General features: G+C 33.9%; 4 protein-coding genes across 6 annotated transcripts in view; 3 read left to right on the forward strand and 1 right to left on the reverse strand.

Annotated features, from left to right (window-relative positions):
- Positions 1-17,784, forward strand: part of LOC140961457 (ubiquitin-conjugating enzyme E2 variant 1D-like) — a 92,494-nt gene that overhangs the window by 31,038 nt on the left and 43,672 nt on the right. The window lies entirely within an intron of this gene.
- On the forward strand, positions 2,210-3,557 carry LOC140961459 (glucosamine 6-phosphate N-acetyltransferase-like). 2 transcript variants are annotated; one of them, XM_073419982.1, is made up of 2 exons: positions 2,210-2,338; positions 2,934-3,557. In XM_073419982.1, the coding sequence occupies exon 2, from the start codon at positions 2,940-2,942 to the stop codon at positions 3,411-3,413; it is 474 nt and encodes a 157-aa protein (XP_073276083.1). In that variant the 5' UTR covers positions 2,210-2,338; positions 2,934-2,939; the 3' UTR covers positions 3,414-3,557. The 2 variants fall into 2 exon arrangements, with proteins under 2 accessions (XP_073276083.1, XP_073276084.1); XM_073419983.1 differs by lacking the exon at positions 2,210-2,338 and adding an exon at positions 2,552-2,689.
- Positions 4,061-6,954, reverse strand: LOC140961458 (myb-related protein 2-like). 2 transcript variants are annotated; one of them, XM_073419981.1, is made up of 7 exons: positions 6,327-6,954; positions 6,025-6,243; positions 5,864-5,940; positions 5,697-5,754; positions 5,554-5,620; positions 5,381-5,450; positions 4,061-4,942 (listed from the first exon to the last, which is right to left on the reverse strand). In XM_073419981.1, exons 2-7 carry the CDS (start codon positions 6,233-6,235, stop codon positions 4,196-4,198), a joined length of 1,230 nt encoding a protein of 409 aa, XP_073276082.1. In that variant the 5' UTR covers positions 6,236-6,243; positions 6,327-6,954; the 3' UTR covers positions 4,061-4,195. The 2 variants fall into 2 exon arrangements, with proteins under 2 accessions (XP_073276082.1, XP_073276081.1); XM_073419980.1 differs by having other exon boundaries at positions 5,554-5,626; positions 6,327-6,891.
- On the forward strand, positions 12,862-16,580 carry LOC140960667 (uncharacterized). The gene is made up of 12 exons (XM_073418906.1): positions 12,862-13,224; positions 14,123-14,187; positions 14,336-14,408; positions 14,565-14,583; positions 14,707-14,826; positions 15,058-15,127; positions 15,364-15,407; positions 15,487-15,528; positions 15,606-15,665; positions 15,756-15,823; positions 16,016-16,073; positions 16,262-16,580. The coding sequence occupies exons 1-12, from the start codon at positions 12,935-12,937 to the stop codon at positions 16,349-16,351; spliced, it is 999 nt and encodes a 332-aa protein (XP_073275007.1). The 5' UTR covers positions 12,862-12,934; the 3' UTR covers positions 16,352-16,580.

Below are 17,784 nucleotides of genomic sequence, written 5' to 3' on the forward strand. Positions count from 1 at the left end.
ACCGGGTCGAGGTAGCGGGTCGGGTTTGGATACCGGATATGTGGGGGCAGGAAGATTTGCTCAAGGATTGGACCGATTGCACGGCGTTTGATTCTAGTCTGGTTAACAGTAGCATCATGTCTGCAAGAGCAGCTTTGATTGAAGAAGCCAGGAGAGCTACTTCTACCCGATTCAGAATAGAGAATAGTTGTTGATTGTGAGTTCGTCCATTTTTTTCGGGTTGAAGAAATAAAATCATTTTCTTTTATACTGGTGAAGATAAATTATTAATCAAATTCTCGAGGAATGCATGTTACTCATTTTCTTATATACTTTTCACTTTCTCTGGCGTGTGATATTTCTTGTTGTGTGATGTGCAAATACAAAACAAACAAAGAAAAAGATGCATTCTTTGACGATGGGTAAGTGTTTTCCTGATAAATCCATATGATAATATAACATAAACAAGTCAATCTCCATCATTCTTTCGATTAATATCATGAAACCTGATAAAAAAAAAAAGATTGCATCTTGACAACATGGCAGTCAATTCCATGTAGTCAGATTCGCGCACAATTAAGAGTTTAACACACCATTAAACTTTGATATTGCACAGTTTTTGGAACAAACTTCCCATGTTTTAATTTGTCTAACCTGTCTAAAAAAAGATTATCGAAATCCATTACTTCACTCACCGATAGCCGAATGTCCAATTTTACGAGGTCCCCTAAACAATCTAAGTAAGTAATTTTTTTTCACTAATTGTTGTTCGACAGCTTGAAATCGAAAATTCCCATGAATTTCCAACGAGGGCGTGCCAACGATCCGGAGGAGATGGAATCAGGGATGAACAATTAGTACTGATCATGAAGTATAAGATATATTTCTAAATAATTAAGTTGTATACAGTATAAACACTCTAAAAAAAAAGAAGTTGAAATTATATATAGATTTATAACAGCAAACGAATTGACCTATTGGCCACGAAAGGACTAAAAACTAAATCCTACGTCAATGGAAAATACTTCTGCACAATTTCTATTTCTTATCAGCCACTGTAAAATGATAGTTTCACTTTCTCCCTTGTAGTTTGTGAGTTTGATTTTGTTAGGAAAAAAATGAGGATTGGCCTAATTCAGGGCTTCTGATGATATATAGTGTTATGATGTCGCATTTCGCGGTTGCTGTTTTTTGATGTACATTGGGTAAATTCTTATATTAATATAGTAGTTTACAAACCACGCTAGTCAGGTAAATAACACGGAACATTAGTTTTTAATGATATATTTTATAATATAATATAGATAAAGATAATGATATTTACACTTCATTATTTTATAAATACTTTCTATATTTACTTTTTATTTATTTTAATATAAGTTGATAATAGTAAGTAAGCTTTGTTGTTTTTAGGTAATTTTGTTAATGACTCTCAATTCTTAAATTAGATTGTCAAAAACTACTAAAAAATAATCATTAAATTTGTTAACACTCATAAATATAAATAAAACATAAATAAAAACTAAACTATTATAAATTAATATTGATTGTTACTTTTAATATATGCATTATTTTCTCTTCTTTTTTTTTTTCCAAATCAAAAGATGTTTCATGCTTGTTTTATTAATTATTTTTTAAAAATATAATGTACATTAAGATCAAGCTTGCAGCTTCTGTAGTGTGTATTGTGATATGCGGAGAAAGGGCGTACCACATCGGGTAAAAATCCACCGTGCATCGGACATGAGGTCTATACGAATCCACCATGCATTTTGCTCATGTGCTACACCGAATGAAAATCACCCGCGTAGCGTAGCTTTTTCAGTGTGATAGTGCTAGTACTTCTGTGTTTTACGAATGAATATGTCGATTTGATTGTTTTTTCTAGCTAGTATTTGTTTCAATCAACTTTTAATATTTTAAATACTCATAAAATCAATTATATATATGTTCAAAAAATAAAAAAACTTAAGTTGATTTTAATAATGTAAATCAATTATATTTTAAATTAAAATAATTTCTCATCAAATTAATTTAAAATGTATATACTTTTAAAAAATAATTTGCATAATTATTAAAGTGAATAATAAAAATCTCAACCAATAACATATTTTCACCTTCTCTACTCTTATTGCTAAATTATTTTTTTTAAATATTTTTTAATTCAATTTATTTATTTGTTTTTGATAAAATTCAACTTGAATTTTTAACCCTCTGATCCCTCCATAGCTCATCACACAAGTTCTACAGAAGTAACAGAACCAAGATCCACAGTTGTCGTCCAGTATAGCTTTATATTCAAACCTGTACATTTGGATACCTAGGTTGCAACGACGACGTTTTGCCGATCGCGCTCTCTGTATGTTTCTGCTATCTCCATAAACATTAGAATTGTAATCTTTTAGCTTTGTTAATCTTGGAACATGAGTGTTATGCAACTGATCAATAATTATGTCTCAGATTTGTAGTATCTCCGCCATGTTCCAGATCTTTTATCCGAATCTTTTCTCAACATATCAATTTCTGATGTATTTCTTGTTTTTCCGCACTTGATTTTGACATTTTTAGCATCGACACACTGAAGCTGTGTCCATTCGGCTCTGTGCTATACGGTTTCGATCTTTTTCTCTACGCTCGCTAACTTGTGACTCAATTGATGATTGGAATTTATTTTAACAACAAATCGACACAGAAAAAATTACCCGACTAAGTTATTAGTTTTTTTTTTTGTGTATTTTTCTCGCCGTTTTATGATATGGATGTCCAATTTTTGTCTGGATGTTTTTATGCCTTATATTTTGGGTACCCGAATGGAGTTAATTCGAACCTAAACGATTTGAATTTTGTGTTACTCCTTCAAATTAATCAAGATTTAAACTTTGCGGTCTGGAACTGTTTCTTTTACTTGGGATTTTATTATATTAATGCTTAGGAGTACATGTATATGGGTGCAGGAAAAGATGCAAACAACAAACTCCTCGGTAGAAGAAGATATGTTTCAGGTAAGAAAATTAGAGATCATGGACAAAAACAAAGGCTTCATTGAATTACTTCAACAGCTGACAGTTTGTGATTCCATATCCCATGAGGCATTCATAGAACGATTTCATGAACTTGCTAATTGTGGGGATGAACATGTTATATGCGTGATTGAGGACTGTAATTCAGGTATGATTGTTGCCACCGGGAGTGTGTTTATTGAGAAGAAATTCATAAGGAATTGTGGAAAAGTTGGGCATATTGAAGATGTGGTGGTGGATTCTGTTGTTCGAGGTAAGCAATTGGGGAAGAGAATTGTTGATTTCCTCTCTGATCATGCTCGAGCCATGGGTTGTTACAAGATGATTCTTGATTGCAGTGTTGAAAACATACCGTTTTATGAAAAATGTGGTTTCAAGAAGAAAGAAATTCAGATGGTGAAGTATTATGTTTGACTCGATGAGTTTTGATTGATGGAATTGCTATGCATTTCAATTTCTTCATTTTCAATCCATATAAATTTTGAAAGGGACTGTTATATTTCAAGACGGTCCAAAAGGAGCTAATTCGCGACAATTTTCATGTATCTATGTTTTTTTTTTTAAATTTCAAGTTTGTATCTGTGTTTTCTGGTGTTAACAGTCGTAGATCGCAAACAATACAGTTCTCGTATCATCCAACCATTGCAACAAGTTTTCACGTGTTTCCCTGATTATTTGGGGTTCTAATTATTCAATTTGGTGGAATAGCAACACCTGTACTGTTATACCTGTTGACCATGAGTATCGTATTTGCATTATTTTGCTTGTGTGTGTGATAGGTGAGAGAGTCCTACAATGAACGATATCAAAATATTTTTTTGCATTTTTCTCTTTTCCACTCTCAATATTGAAATTTCTCCTTTCAAAAACTTATATCCTTTTCTTTTCAGTTTGTGTAGCTAACAAAACAGGCTTTGCTTGTTTGGTAGAATTATAGATTGAGTCTGTTTTTGTAACCTCAAATCGATCACAGATTGTCAAGAAACATCTTGTGCTGTTATCATTTCTAAACGTTACTACAAAAATATTGGGCAAGCACAAACACAAATCTTATCATTGCAAATTGCTGGAGCTTTTTTTATTTGGCCGACTATCCCTCTCAACCAATGAAAGCACATGGTCTTTTGGCATTAATATCACTTTCTATTTGTTATGGATCTTGACTCTCAAGCAGTGGCTCTTGCAAAATTTGTCTCTCATCCCCAGCTGAAGCCATTTAAATCCAATTGCTTGCAGTGTGAGACACCATCATTTTCATCACCAGTGTTAAGGTCCAATTTTCTAGAAAAGAACGGAAGTTTCGACTCTGGCGATTTCTTGTGAGAGTGTGAGTTGATTAAACCATCATTGTCCGTATTCTTGTTGAAAAAATTAATATTTGTTTCTGCCGCTTTAAACCTGTTCTCTAAATAGTTGCTACCACCATTCCATTTGCTTCCTTCGTGACATCCAATGCTCATTGATAAATTGCTGGACTTGGTTTCTAAGACAAGTGCATTGTCATTTGCCCTGGGGAAAAACCCTCTGCTTTCTTTTTTGTCTTCGTGCCATCTGTTTTCAGGTTTCCTTAGCTCATTGTCATTTTCCCTTGTCTCCTTCTGCGCTCTAAATTTTATAGGGCTCAATCCCATTGGCATATTGTACATTTCTTGGTCCCTCACAGAACCATCACACGAGGTTAAGCAACTCTCTATTGAACAATCTGCTGGCTGAGTTGTTTGTGCTTGCTGTAGGCACGAATCTGACAACTCTTTCACTCCGGGAAATACGGAATCCAGGCATTGTGTTGTAACTTTGGACACCAAGTCAGATAAATGAACCTTGGCAGTTTCCAGACTTATTGTTCCGACATTCTGTTTTCCAAGGGTTTCCTGTGCTTTCTCTAACACGGCTTGCAGATATTTACCTTGAGCCTCTATCCGGAGCTGTAAATGGCGCTGCACCTATGCATGTGGAAATGAACTTGTTATGACGGAGGCTTAGAAATTCAACGTTGTGAAAGATATATAATTTCTACGCATTTTAAGTTTGAACTATTTAGCAGGGGGGAGAAAAAGTGAGAGAATGCCATTCTAAAAGATATCAAATCAATAATAGACATGCTTTGTAATCATTTGCCTGAAATATTGATTGTACTGTGATGCGTTCTGTAATCAAAGATGAGATGTTGGAAAAAATGTGGTATGACAAGCTCTAATAATACTGTCTGCTCGAGGGTTGGGTTTTATTGTCAGTGTATGTGCCAAGAAGGTAGAGCATGGTGGGAAACATCAAAATGGAATTTTATTTATTGAATGACAAGATGCATATCCAAGTGTGAGGGATTTATAACTTGTATTCACTATTTACTATATGCATGATTCTATCTATTGTCTTTTTACCTCCAGCTGTTCATGTAACCTTCGCTGCACTTCAATCTGCATCTGTATTGCTTCGCCTAAATGCAAGTTTCTGAGACAAGAATCACATAATAAAAATGTAAGTTGCATGCTTGTGTGAGTACATATAACTGAAATAAAGAAACAAATATCATGAAAGTTTTTTTGGCTCATACTTTGTCGTTTGGGTTTCAGTGTTATGAGTGCTCACATGGGTTGCACTTGCTTCATTTATTCTTTCCCCTGTTGCTGCAATCAGTTTGCACCAATAAGCATACTATCTTCAATTGGTTTTTACTGGAAATTTTGTAATTCTTACCCGTTCTGTTATTTCCAATATTAGCTTGTCCGTGGAGGTTTTTACTGAGCCTATACTTCTGGCAGAAAAAATGATAGAAACTTGAGAACTTCATTTCACATGTTAATGTTAATTCTCAGTATAGTTCTGCAGAATTTTAGAGTGAAATTTCTTGGTTTAGAATTAACCTGAAGGTGACTCTTTAAGTGGTATAAGGTTAGTCCTTGAATTCCCATCAGTTTCAAAACTGATTTTGGGGTAGCTTCTGCACAGAAGGAACTACACTGTTAGCTGAACGTAAGAGCATGTTATTTGTTGCTGCGGAACTTGGTACATTTGATATGCTTACTTTCTGCTCCACCTAGTTGATTCACTGCTTCTATGAATCGTTCATGGAGGTCAGGAGTCCATTTAAGTCTTGGCTTTGCATCAGTTGAAAGCACAAGTCCTGAATCTCCAGCGCCATTTGTACCATGAAGGAACAAATGCCTTTCAGCCGGAATTGACATTCTCGAGGAAGGTTGAATGATCTTTCCTTGGTTGTGGTGTTGGCGGTACATTTTCTTTCCTAAATATCACAATTTTCTTATGATCAACTCCATGTCAAAGCTGAAAGGAAGCGATTAAAATGAAAAAAAATAATAATGGTACCTGAGAACTATATCAACACTGTTTAAATGCCAATCTTCATATACTTTTAATGTGAAGTATGTTTTTGCTGTCTTGCAATTGTGATGCTCTTATTCGTTACTTGTTTTCTTTGACCGAAGCTGTGCTTGGGGATGCTTATAAACAGATGAGGATAGAGAAGTGGCAAGGGAAGCATAGAATCTTGCACTGGCCCAACAGAAAATCAGATTCAATCCAATCTTCACAAGGACATGAAAAGAGATGTTGTCCTTTCATTTTTAAGCATCTGTGAGTGGGGTCCTCTCCCCTAGTTTCCCTTTTTATTCTTACCCAGAACTAGCTATTTTTCCGCTTAATACCTTACAGTGTGTACAAGAATAGATCCACCTTAGTCACCCATATTCGTCTTCTGGCAAAGTTTAGGAACCTTATTCCTGGAATGAATAGTGGAATTTGGTTCCCTCTGATGTGAATATTGGAAGAATCCGCTTTGTATGATGTTCCAAAACCGTTTAAATTTTTTAACAAGAAAGAATCTGTTGACTGGAGCATCTACTCAGCATTGGAATGTTTATCTGTCTCTCTCTTTTTATTTCCAAGGGTTAAAAAACGCGTGTGAAGAGAGATTGATCATACACTTGCTAGCAGTTCTTTATGGAATGTCACGTCGTCCACGTTGTAAGTGACTGTACATGCATATTTCAACTTTTGATTCACAGTTGATGATTTGTGTGTAAAAAACTTAACATTCACATTCTATCATGTAGAAATATCATGTGTTCTCAAAGATTTAATTAGATTCATTTTGCGGTGAGGGTGAGGGTGAGGGGAATGGGATGTTGCTTCCTGGCTTCATTTGAAGGTCAGGAATGACAGAACGAATACATTCTTCGTTGTCTCCTTCAGTAAGTTTGGTACTTATTCATTCAAGCAAGACACGGTTCATAAAAGAGTGAAAGGGGAGAATAAGATCTTTTCAAATTCTTCACATAGCATAAAGAAGTTGGTCCCAATAGTTGGGACCCCTTTAAAAGAAAATGACTGGGATTGTACTTATTTCTATACTTGCATCGGACAGAAGCGTGACAAGTCATACCAAGAATAAGACCACTTGCTTTCACTTTGTGTTAAAATTTTATTGGGATGCAGATTCTTTTGCGTGAATATGCTTTCTTTCTTACTGTAAATGACAATCTTTTAGTAAGCAACTCATTATAGGTTATGGAGAAATTTATCTCTGTGAGTGAAAAAGATTGTCAACTTCTAAATGCATCGTGGCATTGACACGACCAAGAGAGAATACAGACTGTTTCCACCTCAAATGAAAAATATAACTGTAAAATTTATCCTTGTCAGGGCATCTCCATCCTTCCTAGAGATCGATTCCTTCATTATAGAGGGAAACTCCTCCAACCCACCTTTATTTGCACTCTCCATTTTCGAGCACTACATTGAAACTTGCAAAAGAGTCCTTTGTTTTTTTTTTTTTTTAAATTTTTTTTGGTCCATTTCATTTTTTTATTTATAATTTTTTTAATTAATTTTATTGTTAATTTTTTTTTATCTCTTTTAATTTATTTTTTCATTAATTAATTATAATTTTACTAATTATAACAAACACCGAATGAAATAATGAACAATATGATAAACAAAAAAAAATGCATAACAAAATTTATTACAAATACTTGTTATTGACTTAATTTAACTTGATAGACATGTGTTATTTTTGGACATTGAAAAATAGACATTACTAAATGACATATCACCAATAATTTTTTTTAAAAAAAGAGAACATAACAATAAAAATAAACACATTTTTAGTTCATTGAAATCATGACAATACGCTAGTACTCTGGAAGGTCGGACCCGGATGGCTAAGTTCCTCCGAAGAGTTGTCCAAACGGTGCATAAATCCCGTCGGAGCCATTCCCCTAGCTACTTTTTAGTTTTTTCTACCAAATTTTTTGTTGCTCTTTGACCAAGTGTACACAGACGTCGGACTGATTCATTAACGCACATGAGATTTATCTTTAGTGTTTTATTTTCTTCCTTAAAAGTTATTATCATGTTCCTTTGTTTCTCAACATCAACGAGCTGTTGTTGATGGACCTCCACATTCTCCAACACAACCACCATTTTCTCACTACATTTGACCATGGTGCAAATGTCTTTCAAGTGTTCGTAATTATCTTTTCTTTTGGCTTTGGTTTTTTTTAGGCCAATTGGACGCTGATAACTCCCTGATGGATTATCTCCATCCAGGTTTATAGCAAATCAAGATAGCCCTGAAGAATCTGGTGTTGGAGATTCTGTGTTAGGAAAATATTCAGACTGGGATGAGTCAATATTCTCATGACTTGGTATGAAATTAGGTAAAACGGCGTTGGATACCCTAAACTTCTCTTGGTCCTTAAGTAACGATTAAACATGATCTGACTTCCAAGTCGACTCAAATGATTGCTTAAATAAGTTTTTTGCTTGTTCCAATTATAACCAGATATGAATTGTATTAAATATAGAAAGTAAAAAATATAGTTTGACATAAGTATATCAACACAATAAATTACTCACAATGTATTTATCAGAAACACAACCTGGACAACTAAGTTTCACTTGGCTAACAGATAAATTAAAGTTTTAGACAATCTTGTTTATGTTGAACCAACGATATTGGAGGGCCTTGATAGTACGAGGCTCTATTGATTCACTAATGAGATGTTCATTGTAGGTAGTTGCTACTCGTGACCACAATCTATCGTGTGATTGGTTTATACAAATTACTGGATTTTGTGAGACATCAAGATAAGCCACCGCGATGAGTTTGTCCTCCTCAATTGAGAAAGCAACACCACGTTTAGATGAATTCATTTGATCGTAAATAATTATTCAATTTGTATGATTTACATCAATGCTACAAATGACACTTTAATTATAGTCAAAACATTTTGGATAAGAAATCTAGGTAAACAGTCAGATTAAATTACATGTGTGTGTTTGAAAATGAAAAAATATATTATACAATTTATTTCAAGCTTATCAAATTAATTAAGTTTATTTGAACAATACATCATGTAATTATTTTATTATATGTATGTATGTTAGAAAATGAGAAAATTAGAAAATGAAGTATTTGGTAATATTTAGAGGTTACAAGTTGGAGAAGGAGTATAGATAGAAAAACAGAAGATACGAACTGTTGAAGGTCATCCCTTCCTCAAAATCTACGGGCCCTTCACTTGACCTAAAAGGGGCACGATTTTTGTGCCTAGTTTGACAGCATTGTTAATCAGATAATCGAGAAATTAAAATACGCTTACTATTGCTTGCCATTAGATTACTAATGATTTGACGGGCTTAAATAATATTACTCTCTTGAACACTGTCTGTGCATTATTCCAACCAAGCTTTTCAGGAAGGGTCGTTTGATCATGATATGCTCATATATTTTACGCAGTATGGAGGAATCTTTGGGAACCTTTATGCAAAGTGGTAAAAGCTAAATTCCTCAACAGTTTTTGCTGGCATGTGGATATGTATGAGCAAAGAAAGGGATGGTTTGGTTTTATTCATGCCCCCATAACATTTGTGTTTGTCTGTTAATGCCATCAGGTTGTGCAGACTAATATTCCGATGATAACCACTATCGAACTAAATATTTGAAAGATTATTAAAGAAAATAAGTGGTTTGATATAAATCACAGTTCGTCTCAAACTCAAGACGACCATTTGCCGTTGTTAAACATACACAATCCAGTCAATAGTATTTTTAGGTATTTTACATACTAAAACAATTAGACATGGAATGTTGAAGTAGAATAGGAATTATCATATCATACTTTTTTCCTCTATTTGTTCATTTAATATGTTATTTCGGTGAGATGAGTTGGAATATTTTAGGTGTCATTATATATATATACGAAGATAATAACTATTCTATCCCTACCTCTTATTTAATATAAGGTAATAATATCTAGAACTAGGCCTGTATTCTTTCCTTTGAAAACTTTCTTTTTTCGGAGATTCTTATGTTTGATTGTATAGTTTCCCATACTTAAAAAAGAACCTTAGTGCATTTAAGAATCATTACATGGAGGATCCAATCATCATATTACTTAGCTAAAACTTATGTTGGAACAGTGGGTGATCACCCATCGCCTAACGTTTAGGCGACATCTAGACGGTTTTTTTACTTAATTCTTCTTGTTCATCTTCATATTTCTATAATAATTTCTCTACTATATAGTTTGCAATACTTAAAAAGAATCTTAGTGCGTTTTAGAATTATTACATGGAGGATCCAATCATCAATATATTACCCAGCTAAAATTAACTTATGCTGGAATGACCAATGCATGATTGTACTGTGTAAAAAAGAATTTTTTTAGCTATTACAAAAATGAAATATTTGACCCGACTTAACAAAGAATAATATGATAGAAATGAGAAGGGAATGCTATTCCATGCAGGGCAAAAAAAAAAGGGAAAGAGAAAAAGAGTGAATGGGGAGGAAAGTGAGATTCTTGAGAAATCGAACATCAGAATCTCTAAACTGTACTAAGACTAAAGCTAGAGGGCCATATTCTCGCGGCAAGAATCTTGCTTTTTTTTTTTTTTTTTTTTTTTTTTTTTTTTTATTTATAAAGGCCACGAAAAATGGGTTCCCCAGTTCTCCCTTTCAATTTTTATTGTCGTACTCAAAATATATGTGTGACATCGTATGATATAACATAACAATAGCTACTATATATGGATTTTGGTACATATCTTTTTACGACTCTTAACTATCTTTGTCGTCTTGGTTTCGTTTCTTCGATTTCCAAATATTTTTTTTGACGTCTAATTCTGTAGTTTGTTATTTTGTTCTCCTTTTTAGACTCTTGTTATTACTAATAATGTTATACACTAAATATTAATATTAAACTCAGTAATAATAAATATATAGGAAAATCACTCCATAAAATTGGAAAAAAGAGAGGAATATTTATCAAGGACGTTCTGTGCCAAATATGGCTATTTCTTGTAGTTATCTTTTGTTTCCTGTATCCTAAAATCCATTTAGTCAATGGCAATTTGGTCTCCAAAAAGGTGAAGCGACAGCTTTATATATCTTTGGGTGCAATGAATTCTAAGGAAAAAAAAAAGAATATTTCTTTATATAACACGCGCATATTTGCTGTTTTACATGCACCATTTTTTCCTTTCCATGCATATGTTTATTCTTTACCAATTACTATTACATAAAAAAAAAAAACAAGTATTTTAAATGTTTTAAACAAATTATGTTAAAAAAAATTATTTGAAAAATTCAATTTATGTCCTTTTAAAAAAAATAAAAAAATTATTAAGTGTTGAAATTCTCTAGTTTGCTTTCAACTGTGTTCTATTCAATCTCTTGAGAATATATGAGGGAATATAATCATATATACATTGAATTTAACACCAAATCATTCGTGACTTTATTTCACCAATTACCAGTTGGCTTTCGGTATTGTTTGTCAATGTCGAAAGTGTGTTTATTTTATGCTATCTATATGAGTAGTGTTCTTATTCACTCAACACATGATATATATACTGAGTGGATAAATTATGGTCACTCATTCAATTATATCACGATTCATTATTCAACACACGTGTCATGTGATGAGTGGATGAAAACACTATCTATATGTGTAGCATCTATTACGAGTAAATCAAATATATTTTAAAGAATGGATTTCCCATCCATATTTTTTAAATAATAATAATAATAATTCTTGATCGATGTTATCTTCTATAGTAACAAATACAAAAACGAAAGTGACGATTAATTATATGATGATTTAGAAATATGAAAACAAAAAATGGATGTTATAAATTCCTATGAACCAACAATATAAAGTTGGAATGAAATGGAAATGGAGGCATTTATTCTATTGCAAATTAAAATGGGAATCAAATGATTAATTCTTCATTAACTCTAGATATTTTGAATGTGGGGAGGTATTTTCACTGATAACACTTAATTTATTTGCATATAGTAATCGATACTAATAGAGTTCTTCGGCATGTGATGTTGCTCCTCATGGCTAATTTTTGTATAATTGAGTAAAAATACTCTTTTTTTTTTTATGTGTGGCATCCTTAATTATCTTCTATTATTGAAAATTTTTAATCATTTCATTTTTAAAGAAATTTAACATATATTTTCATACTTTGAAATTGAATACTACCTAATAATTATATTTAGACTATATCTTATTCAAAACACATTTTTGAACCAAATGTAATGTTAAAATAATCAACTCAAATTATTGGATTCTTTTTTATACCCAAAAGAATAAAGTTTTGAATATAAGTAACTAATGAATGGAGGTAAACATTTTTAGTGAATAATCAATTTGTTTAAAAGGTGTGTGTTTACAAAGAGTAGAAATTGGAAGCATTTAAATAAAAAAGTTTATTAACAAATGTGTTGGGCCAGTTTATTTCTATTTGTCAAGGCCAAGGCCTTACTAGTTGGGCCTTGACCCATATATTTATCCTTTAGTTATTATTATTATTTGGCTTGTCCAAAATAACTGAATTACCTGTCTTAATTTTGCCCACACATATAAACCGCCGCTGCCTTTCCCGGCATCCAGCAGAAAACCATGGCCGGAGTGTTGAATCTCACAGCCGCACCTATTTTCAGTCCACTGTTACGGCGCAGAACATCGAACCACAGGATGTTTTCTGTAAAATCATCGGCAAATACTTCAGAAAACCCGCTGTCGGCGCGGACGGAGGCAGGGCCCAGTTCCGGAATTTCAGTATCTGCGCCGCCCAACTTTAGGGCTCCGGAGCCCAAGCCATTTTCGGTTCGACCCGATAAGGTTTTGGACATTTTGGGGGCTTCTCTCGCTCTCCTCTTTCGCCTTACGACCGGTGTCCTTGTTACTGGGTATTTATATATATGTTTATATTTTTGAGATTGCTGGAAACTTGAGGATTATTTCACGCGCATTTGTATGTTTTATGTCTGTTATATGTGGGAGTTAACTGTTTATTCATATTGAAGACTGCATACTTGCAGATGTCACTTTTGGAATGTATACTATGAAGCTTAATTACACATAAACTGCCTACTTATTTTTTGTTTAGCTTTAGTTTACGTCTTCACCGAGATTTTTATAGTCCACCATGTAGCTAACAGAATTAATGAATAGCTTGACTTGTTGAGACTCCATACGAGCTGAAGGGAGAGGAAGAATCGTGCAAGTCTTGGTGTACCCAAGACAAGACAAGAAGATTATGTTCGAACTAGTTTTTCTGTTTGATTAGGGATAATTGTTATACTAATGTATGACAACAGTTAAACAAAAGGAGGAGGGATCCGGGACTTTCTCTATCTTTGATTAGTTTGTTTTACGAGTTTGCAATTTGTTGGTGACTTGGTGCCTTTCTACTTACTTCTGATAGAAGTATGGAAATGAATAATCAGTCAGATAACTCTGATCCCGTGGTTAATCGAGATAGATATGAGGAATGTATATTGATTTTAAAGGAGAATGATTAAAATCTTTTACTCGTAGAGGGGGAATTACACAATTAAGTGTGACACCTAAGAGATCAAAAAGGTCGTGATAGAATGGATATTCATTTCTTTCCCCTCATGCTTCCAGACAAGCCATAGTAATTTGGGTATTATTAATTTGTTTCATCGTGTTTCTCGGTAAGGTGAAAATTCAGTTTCTCTTCCATCACATGTGCAGTTTTTCCACTGAGTACGTTTTTCTGTTTTTCTTTATTATTAATCCATTTAATGACATCATTTCCAAATTTTGTGTCCATTACTGCAGGTACTCAGTGACAGTAGTGCCCAGTAAAGAGATTCCATCCGATCAATATGCCCTAGGATTTGCTGGTAATTACTGTCTGACTGACTATATAATCAAGAACTATTTCGTAAACTTGTTCCCAGAGAAAACGTTGATCAGAACTGTTCTCTGCAGCTTTCTTTTGATTGTCAAAACTCTGAATAGCTTATGTTCTAAGAAGACAAATCCTTGCAGGTTTTAAGTTGAAAGAAACTTCGAAAGTAGGCCCTCGCCCTGAGATGCCAATCGAAATATATGAGTTTGAAAGGTAATATGAACTTTGTTCTGATTGGAATGGGTATATTCCTTTGAAGTCCAGATTGACTTTAAATGTTAACTCATTACATTTGTTGGTCTGCAATTGTATTAACATGCAAGACTAATTACATATGGACTTTGGTGGAACATGTGAATATGCCTCTAGCTGCCCATTTTGTCGGAAGGTATGATGTGGAATTCATATTCTCGCCTCTTTTTTTTAACTAAATTGCATTTTAACTTGCCTCATAGTGTACGTCGCTATGGCATTTTCTAACGTTTGATATTATTAATTGAGGATATCACAGGTTAGGGAAATTGTTTCAGTTTTAGACCTTGATGTCCTGTATCATCCTTGTCCAAAAAATGGCCCAAATTTCCGTCCCAAGGTTGCAGAGATGGGTGGGAAAAAACAGTTCCCTTACATGGTTAGTGTTTTGGATGCTTTGACATGAATTTATCTTTGTAACTAAATATTCTTCATTTTGCATGATTTTCATATCTTTGATTCGATTCCAAACATATTATTCTCTGAGTATAATTTTTGTTGAGATTGGCGCATGAAGTCTTGGGGAGATTATTTTCTGAGATTAGAAGGTAGAAGCATCTATGTCCATTCAACTTGACAGAGTTATCTCTCTCATTTACTTCTGCTTCAGGTAGATCCAAACACTGGAATTTCAATGTATGAATCTGATGACATAATTAAATACTTGGTCGGGAAATATGGTATGTTTTTTCCATATTCTAGTAATTGCTTATTTTTGTTTTCTCTGTCTTAATAAAAAATTTCATGTTTGTTCACAAATTTTATGATGATTAAGTTCAAGGCATAGCTCGTCCAACCTAGCATCCATTAGTACATTAGGTGTCTTTGTCTCAATTAATCTCATCACGCTCTTAACAGTTTCTTATTGATTCAGCAACAAGACATTTAATCCATCCTGTTGGTTCCATTTCTACAGGTGATGGAAAAGTTCCATTTCTGCTCTCTCTCGGTCTATTTACTGTAAGCAAAGAAGCACTGAATCATATTCTCTAATTGAAAAGCTTTTCTCGAGAATAACCCATTTTTTCCCCTCATTTAGACTTTAACAGAAGGGTTTGCAATGATCGGACGTATGGGAAAGGTACTCAGCCAAAGCGCTCTCATTGTTCTTAGTTACATGATCTGTAAATCGGAAAATTCTCTCTTAAATTACTGCAGGGTTCGTCCTACACTCCATCAAAGATGCCGCCCAAGCCTCTCGAAATATGGGCATACGAGGTTAGCTTATGGTTACATTAAAATATGTAAGATGTTCTTGCTTCGTATGTTTTCTAAGCCAACTAAAAAAAAACATGTATATAAATTCAGGCTTCACCGTTCTGCAAAGTTGTACGCGAAGTACTCGTTGAGTTAGAACTTCCACACATATTTCATAGGTACGCCGCATTTCTAATCTTATGAATAAATCCCCACAGAATCAAATCTTTGGAATTATATGCAAGCCATGTTACTCCCCATCCTCATGAAGACACGCTGCATAATGACTATCTAATAAGCGTAGTAGAATATTTGAAATTTCAGTAAGGGACGATTCTAAATCTCAGCTTAACTATTATCTTCGCTCGCAGTTGTGCGCGTGGCAGCCCGAAAAGACAGATACTCTACCAGAGAGTCGGCCATTTTCAGGTTCGTTTCATACTATTACACATACCGGGACAAACCCATGATTGACTACGAGGGGCAGCAACTCAAAAAATGGAATTTAGAATGTCTCAAAAAATAAAATTTTAATTTGTCTTGACTTGAGCCTGTTTCTAGATATGATTACAAAATATTTGGGGCTCATAAATTAGAAGCTTCCGATTCGTTGGCAGGTTCCATATTTAGAAGATCCAAACACAGGAATCCAAATGTTTGAGAGTGCAGATATAATCGAATACTTGAGGGCAACATATGCTGTGTGACAGTGACAGACAGTATGGAAGAGCTCTTGTTCAAAGCTTAAATGTGATTTATAGGAACACCAGAGTCAATTATGAAGGCTGCGAGTGCTTTACCTTCTGCTTTTCGACGGATGGGCCTCGGACTCCCTAGATTTTGAAAAGGAAATATCATATCTCGTGAAATTAAAATTATGATGATTCTCTTTGTTCGAACTTGCCATGTATCATAGTGTATATTTAGTATTCTATCGTTCCCAATTATATGTGCTTGCATTCAATTTTTTTGGGTATCTACTGTTAAAATTAAAATGAATTTTTTTGTAACATTAGTTTTTCTGATAATTATCTTAGTTTATGTGAAAATACAAATAGATTTATATATTTTGGATTGAGATGGTAAAATACATGAATTATCTAAATTTCATGAGCTATATATAATACGGTAATACCTGATCCATTGACAATGTATTGAATTCCAGTGTTTAAATCGATATATAATTTAAAAGCTTGGAATTATGACTTGGAAAAATTAGTGAGAACAAAGCCTAAAATTTCAAAAAGATGGTTGTTTAAATATTTAATATAAGTTGATGAATTTTGAAGTTTATTTGAAAGTGGTGGTTAAAAGTAGTACCTGTCCACTCATCTAAATAACGTGGAAGCAATGAGATTGTGATGTATTGGAGTCCATGTTCTTAATCGACGGCATAGACAAACATATTAGGCGTTGAACTCTTCTTCATTTTGAGCTCAACCTCCTTGATATTTATAATAATGGAAAACAAGTCCAAGTTGTGTGTAAATTGGAGCACATAATCAAATGGACAAGAATTTGATCTTTCCTGCCATCAATTTCTCGGTCAAAATTATACGATTTACCCGACTTGACATGATTTGAATGCTATTATGTTAAACCCAAAGATTTTTTTATCCAATATGCAATCGAATGCCGGTCCCCATAAAAAATTAAAATAAAATAATGGTAACAAAAATATATGAAAATGAGATTGTGACGTATTGGAGTCCATGGCATGGTCTACTTGCATGCGAATAAATTATTCGTGTCTCTAGATTTTCTCAATATATGGTAATTATATATAACAATTTTTACTAATCAACAATCTTAAAAAGTTAAATATTCACTCATTCCTAATAATTTATTAAATGCATCGTAATTATTTTCAAGATTTTCAATCACACACACAAAATTCATCCTGATTACACAGTAACACAGCGATTACAGTACAGCTCGACGCTTCTCCAGCAAAGCAATCACCTACCACCGGTGATACACCGGCGTCGATCAAAATAAAGCGGCTCCGGTAACACCTGATTGAGATCCTCCGCCAGCCAGGACCCAGACTGGCGCCCCGAGGCAAAACGCTTCATCCCACCCAAACCTGGCGGCTCGGGCGCTGCTTTGATACTCGCACTCTTCCGCAGCGCTTCAACCG

The sequence above is a fragment of the Primulina huaijiensis genome, chromosome 16 (assembly GCF_012295235.1).
Source record: "Primulina huaijiensis isolate GDHJ02 chromosome 16, ASM1229523v2, whole genome shotgun sequence".
Taxonomy (NCBI): domain Eukaryota; kingdom Viridiplantae; phylum Streptophyta; class Magnoliopsida; order Lamiales; family Gesneriaceae; genus Primulina; species Primulina huaijiensis.